This window comes from Natator depressus, chromosome 9 (assembly GCF_965152275.1).
Source record: "Natator depressus isolate rNatDep1 chromosome 9, rNatDep2.hap1, whole genome shotgun sequence".
In the NCBI taxonomy this organism is placed as follows: domain Eukaryota; kingdom Metazoa; phylum Chordata; order Testudines; family Cheloniidae; genus Natator; species Natator depressus.
In genome coordinates, this window is record NC_134242.1 from 82,204,294 (window position 1) to 82,229,136 (window position 24,843).

The 24,843-nt window shown below is 44.0% G+C and overlaps 1 protein-coding gene across 1 annotated transcript in view; it reads left to right on the top strand.

Annotated features, from left to right (window-relative positions):
* The first annotated feature begins 306 nt into the window (after positions 1 to 306).
* Positions 307 to 24,843, top strand: part of LHFPL1 (LHFPL tetraspan subfamily member 1) — a 43,166-nt gene continuing 18,629 nt past the window's right edge. The window contains exons 1-3 of the mRNA XM_074963155.1: positions 307 to 395; positions 6,364 to 7,298; positions 21,050 to 21,148. Of these exons, the coding sequence (XP_074819256.1) occupies positions 6,917 to 7,298; positions 21,050 to 21,148 (481 nt within the window). The 5' untranslated portion in view covers positions 307 to 395; positions 6,364 to 6,916. The remainder of the gene's footprint in view (positions 396 to 6,363; positions 7,299 to 21,049; positions 21,149 to 24,843) is intronic.

Consider the following 24,843-nt stretch of genomic DNA (forward strand, 5'->3'; position numbering starts at 1 on the left):
ATGGAGCCAATATTTTTAACATGGGCTTCAATTTTTGCCCTCATGACCCCTCCCCGTGTCCTAACTTTTATGTCTGGCATTAGTCCTTTCCCATAATAGTGACTGCTCATGGTGTTCTTGGATAGTACCTGATATTGCTGTCTGGAGGACTGTAGCCTGTTCTACCCAGCGTCATCAAGCAGCCCTGGTTGGAAGCATTCAGCATGCTCAGAGTTAATTCCTACTAGGTAGTGAGGCTTGAGAACTCCTCCCCTCCTTCCCAAAGGTGAGTGGCTGCACGCAGGCATCAGAGAGGAGAGGAGCTTTCATTACAGTGCCAGTGTGACTGGCAGAATGTCGGAGAGCAGCAGAAGTTTCTCAGATCACAACCTGACAGGAGAGAGACTGATCTAGTGGTAAGGAGATTAATTTGCAGTCTGAGCTAAATGCATTTAAAATTGCCTTTAAGGAAGCTTCTTACAAGCTCAGGGCTTTAGCAGCATCTTAACCCCAGTCTATTCATTTGTTCTGTTGTTACATTTTATTTTTCTATTTTATTTTATTTTATTAACAAGAGCAATGTCATAGAGTGTTTGTTTTTTTCCTAATCCCATCTGTTTTGCTATTGTTTGTAGAATACTTACCTGGGATTAGAATCAGGATTTCACTTTTCCATTAACACACATCAAAGACTTAAAGGTAAAATGATAGCAGACTGAATATCTGAAAGAGAGAACTTCCTAATGCGATAACACTACAGGAGTTAAATAAATGTAGCCACTGGAGCTTGGTTCAGATAATCGGCTTAATCATGCACAATGTTTATTGAAAATATGGAAGTTAAATTTCAGTGAAATGAAGTTTACACAAATTTCACATTTATTGCTTTAAAATTGCTTGTATTCCCTTAACAACCAGATATTCTGTATTGGCTTATGTGATTTTTCTTTCTTTTTTTTTTTTGTCTGTAAAGAAATGAAGGAAATGACAGCTGATGGCAACATAATATGTCAAATCAAAGAGCAGAGGTCAGAAAGACTAAGTACAGTTATGAAATAATGTCTTCCAATAGTTTTCCTCACTCTAGAAGTTTGCAAAGTGGCTTCTATAAAACATGGTTTACTTGCAACTTTTTCTTTTTGCATTTAAAACTACTCCAAGGTTGGACAAAATGCCATGAAATGTTCAGAATGGAAAAGCCCTGCACTAGCACTATATGAGCGAATAGGTCTTTTTCATCTCTAGATCATGGTCTAGACTCTGTGCTTTATTTGATAGGTGCACAGCGGGGAAGGGTCGAAGCCACAGATCGAGCTGTCTGTCTATCTTATGGTTTTATACGGCTGCCCATCACCACAGTATCTGAGCACCTTCCATGTAAAATCAATAGCAGTAATGCTGTCCCTACTGGACTTCAAGAAGTCCCTGGAACGGCTCCTTGACTAGGGCTCAAAACGTTGCTTGGGGTAGAAGTTGATGAGCTAACTGGGGAGGTAGTATGGCCTTGTGGGTGGAGCACTAGTCTGGGACTCAAGAGAGCAGGGTTCTCGTCCTAGCTCTGCTGGTGGGTGACTGTTAGCAAGTCACTTCCCTGGATGTGCCTTAGTTTCCTCTTCTGTAAAATGGGGATAATAATATTGACCTCCTTTTGAAAAGTGCTGTGAGATCTACGGATGAAATATGTTATCTATGAGCTAAGTGGTATTATCCAGTCCTACAATGACCCAGGCTATGGCATACTGTAGGTTCTGCTCTAAAGTAGGCAAGCTAACTAGGACCACCTGTGGATTCTTGGCGGGTAGTAGCGCTCTGGTCATGCTCCCTCCCATGGTTTTCTGCCCCTGACGTGCCCCCTTCACTGGTGACTACAGGACATGTGGCGCAGCAGCCAGCTCCACTGACTTTGCACCAGCTGAGAACTCCCCCATGTGGTGGGAATCACCAGCTGGGAGAAGCTGGTGGCTTTCCAGCCCCTTTAGGCCGCCAGAGCAGCTCAAAGGAGATTGATAACAAGAAAGGCCCTGGCTCTATAATTCAATGATTTATGTTACATCACAGGTATGAGGCAGTTGCAATATGATGGCTTGTGTGTGTAAATTTCTGTCTGTCTCAAGTACTATATACAAACATGTTTCTGCTCTGCCTGGAGCGAATGCACACAGAGGATGAAGATCTTAATAGTGGAACAGTTATTAAAGATTATCTCTTAGCTCTTGTGGTAGGGGTCTGTGATTTTTTTTTTTTTTGAACAGAAGGCCCTGAGTTCTGTGCCTGCTTGTGACCATGAAGTCCAAGTGGCTACAGGATGTGGAGTGGGTAATGATGGCAGAGACTTCTACGACCACAGAATCATTATGGAGGCTGGCCATAGGCCTGTCCACCACGTCGGTCATGTGGGGATCTTTCACTCTAGAGTTCTGCTGTTTCCTGCTTGAGTAGGGATTCAGTAAACTACAAAAGGTCCTTCCAGCAATAGGCCATGGCACCTGCCCCCCTGCCTCTGCCTCCATCACTTGGGAAACTACCTTCTGCTGCTGCTGGGTGGACACTGCCTGGCTAGTCTTTCTGCATTGCTGCCTGCCTCCTTGCTCTGTGGGGCTGTGACTCGTGCCTCTCAGAGCATGGCACGGGAGCTGCTAGGAGGAGTTGGCTGGCGCCGCTCTCCTCCATTGTGCTAAGGAAGGGTGTAGAAGGAAAGGCAGATTGGGGGAGCATGAAGAGTGAAAGGAAGAGATGTGGGGTTTAGGTGAGTCATTTGTATGTTGTTTATTCATGTTCCTGTATGATCTTCTCTTGGCGGATGCCCCACAGTGCTGCCTATCTGAGGGAAGATGAAGGCAGAACAATATTGCTCTGGGGCTTGGGGAAGGACCAGATTTTTGAAAGTGCTCAGGTCCCAGTTAGGCAGCAAGAAGAAGGGAACAGATTTTCAAAGGGGTTCAGCATGTTGGGGGAATGCGGAGGGCTTCTGGAAATCCGGCCAATTCCCTTAGGCACTTTGGAAAATCTGGCCCTAACTTTTGGGCAGGTATGTTCAAAGGGGACATGTTCCATGGAGTAGATACAAAAAGCACTTCATCCACCATATCTCACTCAGAAATGCAGTCATCTTTGGAGTGGAGCCCAGCAACTGTTTATCCGTATACAACATTACACCTCACAAGTTTTAGCGCAGGAAGAGAAGAACAGTGCATGTTGAGATGGGTCTAAATTACAGAGTTTGCATCCAAACTGGAATTTTTCCAGCGTCCAGCTGTGTCTAGACTTGATGTGGTGGTTTGGTTTGGATTTGGATCTGAATGTCTCCCACCCCTGCTGGTGTTTGCATCTGGGGTTCCAGCTCAGGCCCATCTCTAGCAGTATCTAACGGGTACTAGAGGAGGGAGTTTAGGCAGGGATATAATGTAATATTCTATACTTCAGTTTGGCCAGGTCACAGTGGCTAACATCCCAATTCCAGCAAAAACCATTATGGGGTCATTTTATCTCCTTTTAAAAATTGTTTTGTATGAATTTGGTGCCATGGAGACTGAAATCCTCGGTCAACAGAACAGGGACAGCATGAGTAGCAGCACAGAAAACCTCCCACTCAGTACTCTACCCTGAACTGCAAAGGTCACCTCTAAAGGGAAGAGGCTACTCTCTTTTCTGTGCCCATTCACTCCTTGGCCTCCCGACTCAGATTGCCAGCTAGGGTACTTGTGATGGTTGTCCTGTGATGTAGACATCCGCACACTAGGAACGAAATGGAGACCACAAACTCATTTAACAGAGGAGACAGAACAGCCACCAGATGGTAACAAGTTCCAGTCACTTCTGAGCTGGGTTGGATCTGGACCAGTGAAGTAGATTAAAATGGCAAAATCTTTTTTTCTACTGAACTTTTGCTATTGACTTCAATGGGGCCAGTATTTTACCCAAAGACTGCATAGCCTAGGGCATTACTGCCTATCTGAGCTATTCAGGCTCCCCTGTCATGGGACTGTTAATAGCACCAAGAGTGTGTGGTAGGGAGGTAAACTTGATTCCAAAATGAAGCCCAAACCAACAGATTTTAGTCTGAAGTTGCCTAGGGCTCATGCAGATATAGTACAAATTTAGTTTGCTTCTCAGTGGGGAAGAGGAAATTCTCCACTGCAGTGGGGGAGGAGAAGGGGGAGGGAAAGAGTGCCTATAGATGTAGCAACCAGAGCCCAAAAGAGCCACACAATCCCACTCAGTTTTGTATTCAGCAGACGACTTGTTACTGCAGCTGCTCATCTGTTTAGCTTTCTTCTGTTTGTTAATTGCATTTCATTGAAGAAGCAAGAGAGAGATCATTCCAAAGTTATACTGGGTGCATTATAATGTGAAAGGACAAAAGATGGATTTTAATGACCTGTCGTATATCTGATGTGTGTAGAGGAGATGGATCCCGGAGAAATGACATGGGTCCTGGTTTGCTTTTTTAAAAATTCATTTATTCTAGGTCTCAATTTGAATATTTTTACTAAAATTAAAATAATAATAAAAAAGCACTATCCACTAAACTGGAACATTGACCTTCTCCCTTCCCTCCCTAGATGTAACTGACGAAACATTTTCAACCGGAACATGCTGGCAGGGAAGAGCAGGAGTAGAAATGACAGCTCCTGCTGCTCCTGCTATGCTATATTTTAATTAAAAAAACCCTCAACCTCTGAAAGTTTCATAAATCAAACGCCTTTAACATCTGTTTGAAATTCTTTTATTAAAGCGCAGAGTTCCAGCATGGCTGCCATTTCACCAATGTCCTCAAAGGGCTCTCTTTCTCCTTAATTAAAAAAATACCCACCGCCACGCCAGTAATGGAGTTCAAGGGGAAGGAGTTTGAGAGGGAGAGAGGCATGTTAGTGCTGGTGTGGAACTGGGATTGTTATCCATTGTTGTGACAGGAAGAATGGTCCAGGGCTAGCTGGGGACTTGAGAGACTCAGCTTCAATTGCCTGCTCTGCCAAAGACTTCCTGGATGGCCTTGGACAAGTCACTTAGGGTATGTCTACCAGCCCGTGGAAGCGAGCCTCCCAGCAGGGGCCGAGAGACTTGGGTTTGCGTCCTTAAGCTCCAGGGTCCAAGCTCCAGCCCAAGCTGGGTGTATTCAAAGAGCTGTCTTTGCAGCTATTTTTAAAATGCTAGCACAAGCCCCGCAAGCCCAAGTCTCTCAACCCGGGCTGGGTTGCTCGCTTCTGCAGGCTGTATAGATGTGCCTGTAGGCTCTCTGACAGGTTTCAGAGTAACAGCCGTGTTAGTCTGTATTCGCAAAAAGAAAAGGAGTACTTGTGGCACCTTAGAGACTAACCAATTTATTTGAGCATAAGCTTTTTCTTTTTGCGAATACAGACTAACACGGCTGTTACTCTGAAACCTTTCTTTTTGTAGGCTCTCTGTGTCTCAGTTTCTTATCTGCAAAATGTGGATAATAGCACTGCCCTACCTCTCAGGCCTGCTGTGATGGTAAATATATTAAAGTTTGTGAGGTGCTCAGATATTATGGTAATGGCAACCACATAATACAGCTCAGTATAATTCTTCTTGGGATTGCTTTGAGGCCATCAAGTAAAGAAAGCAATTGTTGCCTAGAAGGCACAAACCTGCCTGTCTATATAAATACAGTGCAATCTCTTCTGTAAAAAGAAAAGGAGGACTTGTGACACCTTAGCGACTAACAAATTTATTTGAGCATAAGCTTCCGTGAGCTCACAAGTACTCCTTTTCTTTTTGCGAATACAGACTAACAGGGATGCTACTCTGAAACCAATCTCTTCTGTGTGATTGGAGTGCTCGCTGCCCCAGTTCCCCTAGGAATGCTCAGTGGGGGAATACACATTGCTATATAAAGTCTCAGTTTGGTTAAAGGAACATGGTCAATATTCAGGTTTCAGAGTAGCAGCTGACTCATATGAGAAACACTCTTGTGTCTGAGAGAGGCCATAGGCATTGAGGGAACAAACTGAAACAAAATGCAAATGATTATTCGTTGCTAATTTCTTTCAGTTGCAATAACTTGCAATTTGCTTTTAATTTTTAATTTCATTTCATTTAACTTTTAATGTGTTTAACTTTTAACTATGGGAGTACAAGACTGGGCCCATGGTTTGCATATATAGGAGGATCTTTAAGTGACATTAATTCCTAAACAACCTTTCTGGAGTGAGAATGTAAAGTATGACAGGTTTCAGAGTAACAGCCGTGTTAGTCTGTGTTCGCAAAAAGAAAAGGAGTACTTGTGGCACCTTAGAGACTAACCAATTTATTTGAGCATGAGCTTTCGTGAGCTACAGCTCACTTCATCGGATGCAAAGTATGTAAATGTAAAGTATGAAATCGCTTAGCCAGTAATCTGGTTGGGTGGCTTTTCTATTTCAGAGATTGCAGCTGAATATAGCAATGGCATCAGAAAGACCTGCTAGCACTGTCAGAGTCGGCTGTGAGGTCAACTGACAACGACACAGCAGAATCAGAACTTTCAGCACCCTGAGCAAATAATAAACAAATGTTTCCAACAAGAGACTGTCTCTGGGCCCAAATGTATCAGTCAGCAGGCCTGGCCGGGCCCAGCACTCAGGAAAAGGACTAAGAACACAATGGAGTGAAATAAGAGGGATGCTGCTGGTTTGTTGGGTGCAGGAGGAAGTTGGCAGGGATCCATAGTTATTTGCAATATATAGAGGATAAGAATATTTGTAGGACTTTTTTTGAAGAAAAAAAAAAAGGATAATTTTGCCTGGAGGAAGCTGGTGGCTTCTGAAAGTAGAGAGGCAGACCTGAGCACGGCTCCTGTTTTCAATCTGGGCTGAGTCCCTTCTATTGGCCCTCTTTTGTCCCTCTCTGAGGTTTGTGAAGACCCCTGACAAGGAGACACTTTGAATGCCCTGAGGCAGCTACCTTTAATTTCACTTCTAACCGGAGATCTAAGAAGATGGGAAGCAGTTTGACGCTGGTTGGGGCCCTCTGGGCTTTCCTATCCTTTCTCACAGCAGTTGCCAGCTCGGCCAGTTATTTTGTGCCCTGTTGGCTCTTTGGTTCCCAGCTGGGGAAGCCAGTTTCATTTGGCACCTTCCGACGGTGCACGTACCCAGCTCAGACGGAGGAGAGGCACCTGGTGATGGTGGAAGAATGTGGGAGGTATGCCAGTTTTGGGGCTATCCCCAGCTTATCCTGGCAGATCTGCACCGTGGTGACCGGAATTGGCTGTGCCTTGCTGCTCCTGGTGGCGTTAGCAGCCATCCTGGGTTGCTGCGTGGAAGAGCTCATCTCTCGGATGATGGGACGCTTCATGGGGGCAGCCCAGTTTGTAGGAGGTAATGGAAATCGTTTGCATTATGCTACATACGTGAATGGCTTCAGGTTGCTGATTAGCATATGCTAATACTGTACAGTGATCTTCAGAGCACTGCTCAGGACACCAACGATCACTGAGCTGGAAACATCTGTACTAAACATCTGAAGTAAATCTTGGTAGCATGAATATGATTTTTTATTCCAATACTTGACCTTTCTGTTTTTCTGTATAGTCTTTAATTTCCTGTTGGCTCTACATAAATACCACGTCTGTTACGAGAAACACTCTCACTACATTAAATGTTCTTCTGGTTTGTTACCAGGCCCAGAGCTGTAACATTCCCCAAAAGCCAGAAATCTCCGTGGGAAAACGTTCTGCCTACTTCAGCTGCTGGTTCTGTCTGTTTAGTACACATCCCCTGATGACAGTAACTTCAGCACTTTATTTCCACTCTCGTCTTTAACACCTCTGGTTACTTCAGTCATGCCTATTCCAGAATAAGGAGGACCCGGCCTTTCTGAACCCTCCTAATGCTTGTCTGCACAACAAGTTGCTGCACGGCAAGCCAGGATGTGACTCCACAGTGCCTCGGCTTGCTGTGTGGTAGCATCTTGTGTGGACTCTGCTACAGCGCAGTGAAAGTCCCAGAGTGCGGCTTGGAATACTTCCGGCGGTAGTACGCCGAGCCGCGCTTCGGCACTTTCACTGTGCGATAGCAGTGTCTGCACGGGCCATTACTGCGCTGCAGGCTCAGGAGTTGTAGATTCACCCCAGGACATGCCATTCGGCAACTTGCCGTGTAGACAAGCCCTGAGAGAGTTCAGAAAGGCCAGGCCCCTCTCACTGTAGAATGACAGGTTTCAGAGTAACAGCCGTGTTAGTCTGTATTCACAAAAAGAAAAGGAGTACTTGTGGCACCTTAGAGACTAACCAATTTATTTGAGCATAAGATTTCGTGAGCTACAGCTCACTTCATCGGATGCATACTGTGGAAAGTGTAGAAGATCTTTTTATACACTCAAAGCATGAAAAAATACCTCCCCCCACCCCACTCTCCTGCTGGTAATATTGTAAGGAGAGTGATCACTTTAGATAAGCTATTACCAGCAGGAGAGTGTGGTGGGGGGAGGTATTTTTTCATGCTTTGTGTGTATAAAAAGATCTTCTACACTTTCCACAGTATGCATCCAATGCAGTGAGCTGTAGCTCACGAAAGCTTATGCTCAAATAAATTGGTTAGTCTCTAAGATGCCACAAGTACTCCTTTTCTTTTCACTGTAGAAGAGGCTTGCTGTGTAGACAATCCCGTGGCTATGTTTTCACTGCAAACAAGAGGTGCTGTCTTGTTGGGTGAGGGAGGGAAGTTGGCAGGGACCCACCATAGTTTGTGAGACAGAGGATAATATTTGTAGGTGTTTTTTTGGGAAAAAAAGGATAATTTTACCTGTGGGATGCTAGTGGCCTCTGGAAGCAGGGAGATAGCTCCCTCTGGTGGACATGGGACACTGTAGTTTTCACCTCAGCTAATCGAGGTCCACCCCAGGCAGGGCATATAGTGTCGATTTTGACTAGCTACATCCAGGTGAGAGCCACCTATGTCTTGACTCCACAAGGATGTTACATTGTGGCAGTTCTCTGAGGTTAGCTATCTCCACATATAAATACACCTCTTCTTGCAGTCACGATATAGCTGTGGAGAGGTTCCCCCAATGCAGCTTTCTACCTAGCATAACCCCCCTTGGCATTTTATCGGTCCTGCCCTCGTCTGTCTCCACAATTCTGTTATCATTATCTATATTTCAGGAATGTGTCAAGACTGGGACCCCATTGTCCTGGGCACTATACACTCACACAGCTAGAGACAAACCTGCCCTGCAGCGCTTACAATCCGAAGAGAGAAGACAAGAAGAGGGAAACTGAGGCACAGAATGGGGCAGGGACTTGCCCAGTGGCAGACAACAGGCCAGTGTCAGGGCTGGCAACAGAACTCAGGTCACCTGAGTCCTTGTCCTGTGCCCTAGCCAGAACCCATTCCTATCCATAATGTCTTTCCTCCGTACATACGGATCAGTGTAACCCCAGTTTGACACCCGCATCACTCCTTTGAAATCAGTCTGGTGTGAAGCTGGAGTGACACCTTGGTGAATCAGGCTCATTGTCTCCAGAACTGTGGGATACCAAAAGAATCCTACCTCTATCTCTGTCCTCTCTTCCCCATGCTTTGTTCAGTCCAAACTGATCAACTACTTGTCCCCTTCCTGTCTGCCTTCCATTCTCAGCTCCAGGCCTCCTACCCCCTCTGCTTTCATTCCCTCTCTGAGACTGCCTGCCATGCCTCAACCTTCTCTTCTCTCTCCTTCCCGGAGGGTTCCATACCCTCCTTGTGCCTGTTAGTAAATTACCATAGATGACTGATGGAAAATAAAAGGCAAAGCTTCCATCAGCTGCAGCAGCACTGCTCAAGGCGGGAGGTCCCTCAGTATACAATTACCAGCAGTGATTTGCCCCAGTGCCACTAACCTATTCCTGAAATATAGTTTTGCACTGGGGCAACTTATCCCAGTTTCAAGTATCAGCACAAAACATGGCTTATGGCCTGTGGCTTTGCATGTCTACACTAGGGGTTTGCACCACTGCACCAGTAGTCAAAATCTCCACTGTAGCCAAGGCCTTAGTGTGTTGTCTGCATTTTCGTAATAAACTGGAACGTCTTTGTTTTCCCTCCCCAGTGTGATACTGCTAGTTTATTTACACAATAGCTGGAAAACCACGGAACACATAGCAAAGCACCACAGCAAACCAATGTGCAACTGCTTCCCTCTCACAAAGGAGGGCTATGAGCATAGAGGGCTAGACATATAAAACCATGGTGTGATGGATTGGAAGCAGCCATCTAGGCAATGCAAGCAGGAGTTCCAACCACACAGCTGAGAAGTTTAAACAAAGGAGTCCTCGAGGAGTTGAAAATAAATCTCATTTGTGGGTGCTATATTCAAATGTGAAATCTATGTTTACACTAGGCTATCATCCCCCTCCAGGTTCTGATCTCCGTTATGTCAGTATAAATTCCAAAGAGCGCCACCGATACCAGAATCTGGCTGCCACACTGTAGGGAACTGAAGTCAGTGGGAACTAGGTCTGCTCAGCACCTCCGAAAATCAGCTCACTACTATTTTCTCTAAGGCCGTCCCTTTGTATTAAGATGTCCTCATATGTGCGTGCTGTGCATAATATAGATAACTCATTGCCATGAGGCTTTCAGCTGCACAAGCCCCAGAAATCAGCACCATGAAGGATGAAGAACTATTTCTGGGAAATAGTGTTACATTTGGATTATTTTTTAAAATGTGATAAATATTGGAACGTTCGTAATTGCCTCCTTTTATGCTTTAGCTTGGCATGCAATGGGCTTGTCTAGGCAGCTGGTTGTGTTTGTTGGAGACCGCTTCCATCTGAACAAAACAAAGAGGCATTGTTTAAAAATGCACATCTAGCCTTTTTGGCAAGAACCGTAGGATTACAAGGATGGTGCCAGAATCCAAATGCTTTAATTGACTGCTGTCCGAGTCCCTCCACCATCCAGAGCTCTGTAATAGATGCATTTCTCTCCAGGATCTCCTCCCATCCCATCTGACCAGAAGGATTTATTCATCATAGTGATCTATGTCATCCTCAGCAACAGAGTACAAATTGCTTTCAACAGATCTTGGCAGAATCAGGCAACTTGCCCTGGGACATCAGACTATAACAGCAGGGTAGCAGTGTTCTGCACAGAGGTATAAAGGGGAGGAAGAAAGGGTTTGTCGTTAAGGCCCAGGACTGTATTCATTAGATCTCGGTTCAGTTCTTGACTCTGCTACAGACTCTTTGTGTGGCCTTGGGTCAGACACTTAACCTCCCTGCACTCTGGTTCCCCATCTATAAAATAAGGACAATAATACTTCCTTAAGTTATTGTGGGGGAGAACCTACTAACGTTAGTGAAGGACTTGAATCCTACAGCAGTGAAGGAAGAAGCACCACAATATCTTGACACCAATGGAGGTTACCTCCTCTTGTGATGGATGTGATAATTTTCAGTTAAGGAAAATAAATAGTCCAGATTCTTGGCTTTGCTGGGGCTGCTTTGCATCTCTCTAGCAGTGCAAAGCAGCCATGAACCCAGAAGATTCATCCCTGTACAAGGAGAATCCACAGGTGGTACAGAGCATATACTCTGGTGGTTCCTGGCTGCTAGACTAGCTCTGGGGAGTGTAAGTAATTTATATTGGACGATGGGCTGGCCCCAGGATCAGGGGAGCCCCTCTCTGGCCCTGCATCAAGTGCAGCATGGCCAGACCAGCAAATCAGGCACATTATTCTTTGATGATGGGAGAGTGGAGACAGCTGCAGGTTTCACAGGTTTAGATGAACAGAGGTAGAGGATGGCAAAGAGGTCTAAGCATCAGGTTTGAAATACCTAGAGTCCCTGCCATCAGGGCTAGGAATCCCAGCAGGGCTGACTCAGCTTTTGACCTTTCCATGAATCTCCTGTTTGGCTGATTGTACATCCCTTGGGCAGGTCCTCGATCTTCTCCACGCCAAACCACTCCTTAGTCTCAGTTCCCTGTGGAGCAGTTCAACCACCTCCACCTTCCATGTAGACCAGGGTAGATCCACTCATGGAGCATGCCCTACATGTGTAGAGTAGGGGACTTTGCTGCCAAGCTACATTCTGGGCAGAGTCTGCAATTCCCCAGCACAGTCGTGTTTGCCTAGTTATTCAATTTAAATGCAATCTTTTTGATGTTGGTTCCATATAGTCTCATGGCATATGCTACACTGTGAGAAACAAGAATGATGTAAGATACATCATTGGGTTGCATGTACGTTAGCAGAAATCACTCCCTGGGTGACTATTCCTGCTGAAGAACTAGTTTTCAGATTATGTTCATAGAATATCAGGGTTGGAAGGGACCTCAGGAGGTCACCTAGTCCAACCCCCTGCTCAAAGCAGGACCAATCCCCAACTAAATGTTGCATTGTTGCATTGTTCTACTTAATTTCTGTTGGCAAGCCTGTTATGTGTTTTCTTCAGGACCAAGCAACAGGAACGTCTGACCACAAGGATTTATTCGTCATACTAATCCAGCAACTTTTGAGTATGTTCTGCTGCCATCTAGTTAGCTCCCAAGGTAGTTCGCATTACTACACAGCCCTGTGAGAGACTGAAGGCTGTTTTATTTTTACATTGAAGATTGGCCAGAACCATGAAGTTCAGGTCTGGATATGAACTGCCTCAGAATACTTTTACATGTGGGGATCTGGTTTGGGCTTGTCTTATTAAGGTTGCTGAACACTGGTTTCCCTGAATTTCCATTTCTACTTATCCCATTGAAGCATACCTCAAAAAATAATTGTTGCTCATTATTTTAGGTGTCAACCTACGTTTCCAAAAAATAAAGGACAGCTGTATGAAAACTGCAGGTCAAAGTTTATTTTGAAAGGTCACCACCTCACAGTGTTTCCCTATTCATCATGTGTGATCAGGGCTTAAATTCTCATAGAGTATTTCCTGGAGCCCACCACGCCTTCCCACCCCCATTCTCCGCAGGGCATGCTGGGGCTCAGGGCTCCAGGCTTCAGTCGCGGGGCCCCAGGGACCCCCTGAAACTGGCCAGTGGCCCCCGCAGAGGCCCGCAGACCCTGGGTTGAGAACCGCAAGAGCATGAGGCTGGAGTCAAGGTTTGAAAATATTTGCCAAAGCTCTGGACAGCTCCGGCTGAATATAAGCCCTGCGTGTGATCCTTCGTACGGTTATTGCTTGAATATATATTTTTCCTCCAGTCAAATGCTTCTTAGTTCTCAAACTGGGGGTCATGACCCCTCAGGGGGGTCACAAGGTTATTACTTGGGGGGTCGCGAGCTGTCAGCCTCCACCCCAAACCCTGCTTTGCCTCCAGCATTTATAATGGTGTTAAATATAAAAAAAAATGTGGGTTTAATTTATAAAGGGGGGGGGTCACACTCAGAGGCTTGCTGTGTGAAAGGGGTCACCAATACAAAAGTCTGAGAACCACTGTCTTAGTAGATCTTAATTGGGTACAGGTCATGGGCTATTAAGCACCAAGTAGATAAAAGGAGGGGTGAATTCCCCTAATAACAAATAATTAAAAATCAATCATCATTAAATAAAAATATGCCCAAGAGCAATGCGTGTTCCTGAACAATGATGAACCAACATGGCTTGTGGCTACTGTCTCCTGACAATCCTGCCACGCAGGTAGCAGGTTATAGAATACTGTAATTGGATGAATCAGCTTGTCTCTTTCCTTCCTTGGGAAGAATTCGTATTGCTTAGTTAGCCATCATAGCCAATGACCACCCAGCTAATGTCAGTGCCATAGAGTAATACGCAAGCATAGACTCAGGTTGAAATAATTTCATACCGCAGCACAAGTAAACCACTCTAAGTACTATCTTTACCAGGTGCATTGCCTAGCTAATGTACATTCCAGATAAAGGCGCTAGTCATGTTGTTTTAAAAGAAAACATTTCTCCACCTAGTAGTTTTACAGGTTTTTTTAGAAGGCTTCAGGAGATTTGTAATTTAAATGATGATATTTGTATAATGACCCTGCTTAAAGGCCCCAATCAGGGATCGAGCCCCATTGTGCCAGGCACTGCACACACATAGACTAAAAAGCTTCCTGATGTCTACTGATTCTCAACCCGTCCAGCTTCTCACAGTGTTGATTCACATGTGCTTGCAAAACTCTCTGGATTTTATGAAAGGCATAGAAGGTTCTCGGCAGTAGGTGCATTAACTGAAATACATCTCGGGGAGAAGTGCAATTTGTTTCCAGTCAGAGCAATCTCAGCATGGCAAAAAGTGCGGAGAAAATGGGTCCATTAAGACTGAGACCTCAGATACATTTTCCTTTCACTTTGAGCCCAGCACTACACATCAGTTTGTTTACTAGCCACAGAGACAGACAGCAAGCCCCCTGCAAGTTTGTCCTATCAGAGTAAACAGCGGGTTGCTGAGGTTAATCTTCTGCAGTGATGGCCTGGCTGTAATATCCCCAGGAGACTAGATACGTCACTTCCACACATTAGTTCTGTGCCCCTTTTGCTGATGATCGAAACAGGCCTTTTGTCCCTCCATTCACTGAAGTGTAACATTCTCCATCTGAAAAGGCCACAGAGCATTATGGTGAGTTTTGCTGTTTAACCCTTTGGACACAGGTATTCTTTAGGCTTCCAGCCTTATGAATGCTGTAGGGGGAACACACAAAATACGTTAGAAATGTGATACATTTTTCATTTGTATTTGCTTCCCACATAAATGCTGCCTGGCAAGTTGTATGTATAATATTTGTATAGTAGCAGTAAATATATTGGATGTCCTCCCTTTAAACATTCCTATGGCTAGGCGCCTGGCCAATGCTGGTGTTCTCAAAGTTAAGTGCTCAGTGCTATACTCTGAAGCATGCCAGGGCCCAGCCTCCGCAGAGTCCCAGGCATCCCTCCTGTTGCACTGACTCCTCCCCCCACCGGTCAAAAGTGCAAAGATCACACCTGGATGGTGCAAGGCACGGCAAGTTTCAATTAATGCAAACATCATATCTAGCTAAGGTCGAGCGTGCATATTAAATGCATGATCTAGCATCATGCCCATGTGATCCTTGCACCTTTGCCAATGTGAGGCCTCCTCATACTTCGTCCTGGAGGTCCAGATTCATCCCATTCCCAGTGCAAGATATGCTTGGTGGCCTGCCTCCTCCTTACACCTTATCCTTGGTTCCAGCATCCCTCCTACTGACTCAAATTCTGCAACCCTTCATAGGCTTTTGTAGCCAGCAATGAAATGCTGATGCACTATTTCATGGAAGTGTTTACTGCAAAGGAGATAATATTTTCCATACTATCCAGCTTCACAGTCAGTATTGGGCAGATAGCACGGCTAATTATTGCACATGCAGCCAGCGCTAAACACATGGGTTTGACGTCATCCCTGCCCTGTGTATTTGTCTGTCAGGTATCACCCTAGTTTTCAAGCAGTAACATCAGAAAGCAACATCACCAGGGAAAACTGATCAGTTCCCCCTTCTAATAAGATGTAATATAGGAAATGCTGAAAAGTGCAAATGTACTACCGGATAATTTACTTACTACTTCATTTTTAAGAATACGCCCTTAAGGGCTTCCGTTAGCCCTTTCATTGAGTATAATGGGATTAGTTGTCAGTTACGAGTCCACAAAATGCATTTTTGGCTTCGTGCCTTTTACTTCTCTGAAAGGATTGGGCATGGGGGTGCGGCTGCACGTGTATATTATATTATTTGGAGATGCTCTCGGGGGATATGGCTGACTGCCACTAGAGTATGCATTGGCTTCTCAGCCCAGACGGCATTAGTGTCAAGCTGTGTTCATACTGTTGTTATTCTCCCGGTATGACTTCTATCCAGATACATTTTTCAGAGTAGCAGCCGTGTTCGTCTGTATTTGCAAAAAGAACAGGAGTACTTGTGGCACCTTAGAGACTAACAAATTTATTTGAGCATAAGCTTTCGTGAGCTACAGCTCACTTCATTGGATGCTTATGCTCAAATAAATTTGTTAGTCTCTAAGGTGCCACAAATACTCCTGTTCTTTTTATCCAGATACACTCCACCTGAGGGGAGTTTTTTCAGGCTCTAATTTTTAGGCTTTGATAGCGTCAGATGAAGGGGAAATGTTTCACTAACTGATTTAAATTGTAAATAAATTCAACTGGGCAGTTTCCCCTTTTGTATTTGGGTTCTGTGAATATTCTGGGGAATGAGTTTACTGGCAGGAATGTCATCAGACAGTGATATTTTTTAAGTAGGGCAGTCGATTAATTGCAGTTAACTCATGCGATTAATTAAAAAAATTAATTGCGATTAAAAATATTAATCGCGATTAATCAGTTTTAATCGCACTGTTAAACAAGAGACTACCAATTGAAATTGATTAACTATTTCGGATTTTTTTTACCTTTTCATATGTTTCTTGTCTTCTGTGTTGAAACTGATATTAAAGTGTATATTTTGATAACAAATATTTGCACTGTAAAAATGATAAACAGAAGAAATAATATTTTTCAATTTACCTCATACAAGTACTGTAGTGCAATCTCTTTGTCCTGAAAGTGCAACTTACAAATGTAGATTTATGTTTTTGTTACATAACTGCACTCAGAAACAAAACAATGTAAAACTTCAGGGGCTACAAGTCCACTCAGTTCTACTTCTTTTTCAGCCAATAGCTGAGACAAACAAGTTTGTTTACATTTACAGGAGCTACTGCTGCCCTCTTCTTATTTACAATGTCACCAGAAAGTGAGAACAGGCATTTGCATGGCACTTTTGTAGCCAGCATTACAAGGTATTTACGTGCCAGCAATGCTAAACATTTGTATGCCCCTTCATGCGTTGGCCACCATTCCAGAGGACATGCTTCCATACAGATGATGCTCATTAAAAAATAATGCGTTAATTAAATTTGTGACTGAACTCCTTGGTGGAGAATTGTACATCCCCTGCTCAGTTTTACCTGCATACTGCCATATATTTCATGTTATGGCAGTCTAGGATGATGACCCAGCACATGTCGTTGTTCGTTTTAAGAACACTTTCACTGCAGATTTGACAAAACGCAAAGAAGGTACCAATGTGAGATTTCTAAAGATAGCTACAACACTCGACCCGAGGCTTAGGAATCTGAAATGCTGTCCAAAATCTGAGAGGGACGAGGTGTGGAGCATGCTTTCAGAAGTCTTAAAAGAGCAACACTCTGATGCGGAAACTACAGAACCCAAACTACCAAAAAAGAAAATCAACCTTCTGCTGGTGGCATCTGACTCAGATAATGAAAATGAACATGTCGGGCTGCACTGCTTTGGATGGTTTTTGAGCAGAACCCATCATCAACATGGATGCATATCCCCTGGAATGGTGGTTGAAGCATGAAGGGACATATGACTCTTTAGCGCATCTGGCATGTAAATATCTTGCAATGCCGGCTACAAGAGAACGCCTGTTCTCACTTTCAGGTGACATTGTAAACAAGAATCCGGCAGCAATATCGCCTGCAAATGTAACCAAACGTGTTTGTCTGAGCGATTGGCTGAACAAGAAGTAGGACTGAGTGGACTTGCAGGCTCTAAAATTTTACATTGTTTTATTTTTGAATGCAGTATTTTTGTACATAATTCTACATTTGTAAGTTCAACTTTCATGATAAAGAAATTGCACAACAGTACTTGCATTAGGTGAATTGAAAAATACTATTTCTTTTGTCTTTTTACAGTGCAAACACTTGTAATCAAAAATAAAATATAAAGTGAGCACTGTACACTTTGTATTCTGTGTTGTAATTGAAATCAATATATTTGAAAATGTAGAAAACATCCAAAAATATTTAAATAAATGGTATTCTATTGTTTAACAGTGTGATTAATTGTGATTAATTTTTTTTAATCGCTTGACAGCCCTATTTTAAAGCAAATATTGGAGGATGGTAGCAGCAAACGAATCTCAGATTTGTAATCTGCACTGTGGAAGGAGCAGCTTCTCAGCTGGTGTCATTGGCATAGTGCAATTGGTTTTTGTAGAGCTACACTGATTTACACCAGAGGAGGACCGGGCCCTAAGAATAACATTCATCCAATCAAGGACCAGAAACATACCAGATGACCTGTGTGTCCAATCAAAACAACTTGTATTTCAAAGGTCAATTACTAAATGCTCACAGAAGCTGTTTGCTTCAAAAATTCAAAGATCATTGGCTGAATAATCATGAAATTTTAGAAATTCATGTTCCTTTTCTGGATAATCAGAACAGACGAAGAGGCAACAGTCATTGTATAAACTGGTTTCAGAGTAACAGCCGTGTTAGTCTGTATTCGTAAAAAGAAAAAAGAAAAGGAGTACTTGTGGCACCTTAGAGACTAACCAGTTTATTTGAGCATGAGCTTTCGTGAGCTACAGCTCACTTCATCGGATGCATAGCATATTGTGGAAACTGCAGAAGACATTATATACACACAGAGACCATGAAACAAAACTTCCTCCCACCCCACTGTCCTGCTCGTAACAGCTTATCTAAAGTGATCATCAAGGAGGACCATTTCCAGCACAAATCCAGGTTTTCTCACCCTTCCCCCCCCCCCCCCCCCAGACACACATACAAACTCACTCTCCTGCTGGTAATAGCCCATCCCTCTTTGAAACCTCTCTTTATAATGCGCATGATAATCAAGGTGGGTCATTTCCAGCACTAATCCAGGTTTTCTCACCACCCCCCCCCCCACACACATACCCCCCTCCAAAAACCACACACACAAACTCACTCTCCTGCTCGTAAAAAGAAAAAAGAAAAGGAGTACTTGTGGCACCTTAGAGTGAGTTTGTGTGTGTGGTTTTTGGAGGGGGGTATGTGTGTGTGGGGGGGTGGTGGTGGTGAGAAAACCTGGATTAGTGCTGGAAATGACCCACCTTGATTATCATGCGCATTATAAAGAGAGGTTTCAAAGAGGGATGGGCTATTACCAGCAGGAGAGTGAGTTTGTATGTGTGTCTGGGGGGGGGGGGGGAAGGGTGAGAAAACCTGGATTTGTGCTGGAAATGGTCCTCCTTGATGATCACTTTAGATAAGCTGTTACGAGCAGGACAGTGGGGTGGGAGGAAGTTTTGTTTCATGGTCTCTGTGTGTATATAATGTCTTCTGCAGTTTCCACAATATGCTATGCATCCGATGAAGTGAGCTGTAGCTCACGAAAGCTCATGCTCAAATAAACTGGTTAGTCTCTAAGGTGCCACAAGTACTCCTTTTCTTTTTTCTTTTTATTGTATAAACTATACACATCCGAATTATTCACCTCCCTTGTACTGAGCCCCTTAAATCCCATTGCTTTAAGGGAGTTCAGCACCTGACAGGATGGAGCCCATTGTAAACTTGGTTAGAAAATTGTAGCCGTGATACTGAGGGGGATGGGGATGTGTGTGTGTGTGTTTGCATGTTACTCACTAGCATCCTTTACTAACAGGCAGTAGTCAGCTCTTCAAAACATTTGTCCCAGAAGAGAGAGAGAGAGAGAGAGAGAGAGAGAATTCAAAGCAACTTTGCATCATTAAACAGCTGAGAACGATGATGGACCCAGCAGGAGACCCAACATCCACTTGAAGGAGCACAGAGTATTTATCATTCTCTGCTGGATTGTTACATTCTATGATTATCTACTGGAAGCACATATCCTGGCAAGCCATTTACAGCAGTCAGTGACTGCTGAGTTGGTCCAGGGAAGACAACGACAGCACAGATTACACAGGGCAGGACCAGTTACTGAACCAGAACTGAGCTTTGCTGCATTGCTACGTCACCAAACAAACAAAAACAAAAACAACCTAAAGCCCAGGAGTTGGAAACCCAAATCAGAGAGATGCTCAGTTGGACAGGTTTTCTGTTCAGTCCCAACCTTGTCGTTGCAGAGCAAATAGTTGCAATCTTTTTTGGGGGCAGGCACAATTTTCTGCAGTGCTCCCACTGATCCTCTTGATGGCTCATTACACATACATGCTTGGCTTACAGTGTGTGTGTGTGTGTGTGTGTGTGTGTTGGAGGAGAAGGTCACAGACCCAGCACAACAAGCAAGCAAACAAGCAAATAAATAAAGGAATCAAGCCGGGTCACTGATGCATGCACTTTAAGCACCCGTTTTACCAAAGCTGCTGCTCCTCGATTATGAAAGACTCTCCCAGCACAAGTTTTCAGACCACTGTAAGCACTACACACACGTACTCCCCTTCTTCTGATTCTTGGCCAGAACTGGGCGCATATGACGAGCATGTTGAATATTTGTTTGACTTTTTAACTGAGTTTGCTTCAATTCCGTACACATTCCTATAGGGACCTTACGGCCTGTTATGGCACATGATGTGTTTCTCTGTCTAGCTGACTTTTGTTTTAGATGAAGCAAGAAACAACAATTGTCCAGAGACCCATTCTGCTTTCAGTCAAATCAGGAGTAACTCAATGGCCCAAAGTCACCACCAGAGCGAGAACTCAGTGGTTCCCTCTCTAACATTGCATGTCTGAAACATAACAATACACAGCAGCGGCCCCATCCAGCAAGGTAGGCCCTTCTACATTTAATGGCGCAGTACCGAGGAGACGGAATAGCAGCATCACCATGGGCCAATGTGGCTGAGCTCTGTGAGTTTGTCCACACTGCAATTAAACACCCACAGCTGGCCTGTGCCAGCTGATGGGACTTGAGGCTGTAAAATTGCAGTGGAGATGTTTGGGCTCAGGCTGGAGCCTCAGCTCTGGGACTCTGCTGGGCTGCAGCCAGAGCCCAAATGTCTACACTGCAATTTTACAGTCCTGCAGCCCAAGCCCTGCGAGTGTGAGTCAGCTGCGAGGGGCCAGCCAAGGGTGTTTAATTGCAGTGTAGACACAGTCTCAGACACAGTCTTTTAGCAGCCAGAGATCTTGATTTCTCAGAACACTAGCTTTGCTTTCAAACCGCATTTGTTTCTACTGAGGCTTTTTATTGAATTGTGTCAATTCCCACTCCCCTGTTAATCTTCAATGAGGTTTTCAGAAACATCTATTTGATGATGAATAAAATAAAATCTGCAGCCTAAAAGTCTGTGTGTCTAGGGATCCTGTCACAACAACCCCAGAGTGGTGGAGTTTTATTTGGTTTTTAAAAACTTCTGTGGGACGTCTTTACATTTCTCTCTCTTTCTCTCTCTCTTTCTAGGGCTGTTGATAGGCTCAGGCTGTGCTTTGTACCCCTTAGGATGGAACAGCCCAGAAATACAGCAGACATGTGGGAATGCCTCCAAGCAATTTCAGTTAGGTAAGGCAGCCCTGGAAAGGAGAACACCGAATGCCTAATGGGTTTTTACACATATTCTCTCTAGTTAATCACCTTATATGAGTCCTGAATCAATCCGATGAAGTGAGCTGTAGCTCATGAAAGCTTATGCTCAAATAAATTGGTTAGTCTCTAAGGTGCCACAAGTACTCCTTTTCTTTTTGCGAATACAGACTAACACGGCTGTTACTCTGAAAAATGACAACAATGTTATTCATCTCAGCCAGCACCTATGCTGGCCTGGTAAGTTCAGCTGTTGTGGCTGCTGTCAGTATCATGGGTCATATCACACCTCTGCCTTCTGCAACTTGTGGGATTTTCATTTTCTTTTGTTTAAAGTTGACTAGAGAGCTACCTCCCAGCCCTATTGCTAATGCTCTTTCTTTGATGACTGGAGCAGCTGATTGTGACTGTCGGGTAAAACAATACGTAGCGTATTTGAAAAGTTGATCTGAGGCACTTGTTATCTGGATTGATGCCCTATTGTGCAAGGTGCTGTACAGAGAAATAGGCAGATGTGCACCAGTGCAAGGGGTGCTTCTTTGATGCACCAGTAGATATGTATCCCTGTATCTTCAAAGTCATGCACAATATACAAACATTAAGTAGCGAGCCCCATAATACTTTATATTTCCTTGTTTCTTTTTCTTTTTTTTTTTAGTATTTTGTTAAGAAAATGCTTGTGATCCGACAGAGAATGAAGCCCTCTGTTTATCCACAGGACAGATGCAGCATAGGCAACAACTATGCAAACTTCTTTGCCAATGTTCCCAGAGCTGACAAGCTTAGACTGACCTGGAAGGACCACCTCTGCTGGGGACAGAGGAGGTCAGTTTCCATGGCTCATTCGCTCCGAGGGTTGCCAAACCTCCAGGATTGTCCAGGAGTCTCCAGGAATTAAAGATGAATCTTTAATTAAAGATTGTCGTGTGATGAAACCTTCGGGAATACATCCAACCAAAACTGGCAACCCTCTTTGCTCCTGGGATTGTTGACAATGAGGGCAATTAGCATCAACTGTGGAAGCCCTTTCTGCAATACGGACATTTGTCCACTAGGTACTGGCCTAAGACCACAAATTCATTCCATGTAGCCAATAAACAGCTCTCCAATGGTATTAACTTTTGCTCATTTTTAGAAGTGGCTGTGTTTGAATCTGTTTTAGGTTTGGGCTTAGCACTGGTGTTTGGGTTTGGAGCTGAATTGGGATTTGGGTATAAGGTGTTAAAACCTTTTGAGTAGTTCTCATGAGATTTCAGCTCCCCAATGGTAGAAGTTTGTGAGATCAGCTGATCTCATGAGGTTTGCAGATTTGCTGAGCTTGAGACACTTCCTCCCTTGGGGGCTACCTCTGAACCTAGACTTCAAAGTGGGTCCCAGCTTTGGCAGCTGATCAGGAATCAAAATCATAGAGAGATGGTTTGGATCTAAGGATTCAGAACTGAACCCATCCCCCCCAAAAGCCTACTGGGCTTGGACTCAGGGTTTGGATGTTGGCTCAACTCTAACAATTATTGATTTGAGTCAGATTTGAATTGGCAACCCAGGGTAAAGACTCTATACTGCATTATCATCCCCCTGAGTCACCCATTACCCCAGAGACATCTCATCCCTTTCTAAGGCAGAAGGGCATCCTTTCTTTGATTCTACAAAGCATCCAACATGTGTTTTAACTTTAAGCACATGACTTCAACAGCACTCAAGCACATGCTTAACATTATGCATGCACTCAAGGGCTTTGCTGAATCGGGGCCTTGTGGGATGCTTTGATCTAGGCATGCTAAATATAAGCCTTTGTATCAGGGGATCGCTTTCTACTGTGGCTTTGAAGGGGACAGAGAATGCACCAAGAAGGGATAATATTATGCAAAACCCCCTCTCAGGAGGATCAGCACAATGGAAAACTATTCCTGACAGTGGAGTTCTTCTGTAAACTGTCTCAGCTCCCTTGACTACAATGTGCCGTCTACATCAAGCACACGGGGAGGACTGGGGAAGGAGGAGAAGAGCTTCTTCCTGGCAGAGCTCTCTTTACTGCAGACTCCTCTGAGATAACAACAGATCAGGGCTGCAGTGTACATGGATCACGGGGGAATGAAGCTTATGACAAATGGGCTGAGGCCAATTACAGATGATCAAAGCATCTCTCCTATATATTCTAGCCCACAGCTTTATTTTTTCTTAATCAAATTAAGCCATAAAATAGCATTTAACTTGCTGTCTGCTGCTCTCAGAGGTACTGCTGATTTCTTGTTAATGTCAGATACACGTTCTGTTTTGGTTAGGCCCTTGTACCACACCTCTCACCAGGGTATCCGAGCTTCTCAATGGAGAAGCTCTCACCTTAAAGTGAAGTGACACTCAGAAAAGTGACTGTAAAAAAAAAGGGGGGGGGGCGGGGGTAGGGGAAGAAAAAAAAAGATTCACAATTCCAGGTGAAATCTACTCAGTTCGAAAATAAAACCAGTGACTTTTCCCAGTTGCTCGCTGAAGTAGAAAGTTGTTTAAATTATTGTATTCTGGGATTTTCAAACAGAGAGTTAGGCAGCTGGTTCCCTTTGAAAGACACCCAACTCCCATTGACTGGATCCCTTACAGCCTTTGAAAATCCTAGCCCTGGTCTTTATTGTAAGCAGCTCTGACTCCATCTATGTACGGAGACCAGTGCACATCTATTGAGTAAGAAGGTCCCTTTTTTGCAGTCTATTTTCTGAGCATGGCCTTGCTTTAAGGACAAGACCCAAGACCCATGAACAGGAAATAGGGCATGATACACATGATCTCTTCTTAAAAGTGACATGAATGTATCATTAACGTTAAGAAATACACAGGAAAGTCATAAGTTAAGGTTGTCTCAACACTGTTATGCTTGTCATATTGCACATATAGACTCACAGCAAGCACAAGAAGTAGTGATTTGGTTGATTGCTTTTCCTTTTAAATCTCTGCCTAATTTGATACATATATGCTGGGGCAAGAGAATTCTCAGATGCCCAAACACGCTGAATTGTCAAGACACTTCTCCTTTGGGATTCTGACCATAGATTCATGTAGCTACTGTACTCCAAATTGCATTTGGAGTCTGGCACACTCTGTGCCTTTCTTGCCTTTTCACAATCAACCTCTTCTCCCATCGCTTCTTGTGCTATCACAAGGCTTTTCAAGTCAGCAACTGGTAACTCAGTTACATCCTGAATTTGTGTTGCAGGCAGCTGTCCAGAAAGGACAGTTGGTTATAGAAGTATATTTATTTCTAATGTTGGTTTTAATCTTTAAGTTGTCTGTACAGAGAGGACAAATACTAGTGGGATGGATTGGCTGCCTTGAGTTGTAAGAACACGTGCAATACTTTTTATTCTGAGTTTACCCAGCTCCAGCAGAATTACTGGGCCCAGCCATTTCATAACTGCACGATGGTCCCGTGATGCCTGTTGGCTGGTGCAAAGGTAACAGAATGTTGGGAATCATTAGGAAAGGGCTAGATAATAAGATGGAAAATATCGTACTGCCTCTGTATAAATCCATGGTACGCCCCCAACTTGAATACTGCATGCAGATGTTGTCACCGCGTCTCAAAAAAGACATGTTGGAATTGGACAAGTTTCAGAAAAGGGCAAAAAAAAAATGATTAGTGGTATGGAACAGCTTCTGTATGAGGAAAGATTAATAAGACTGGG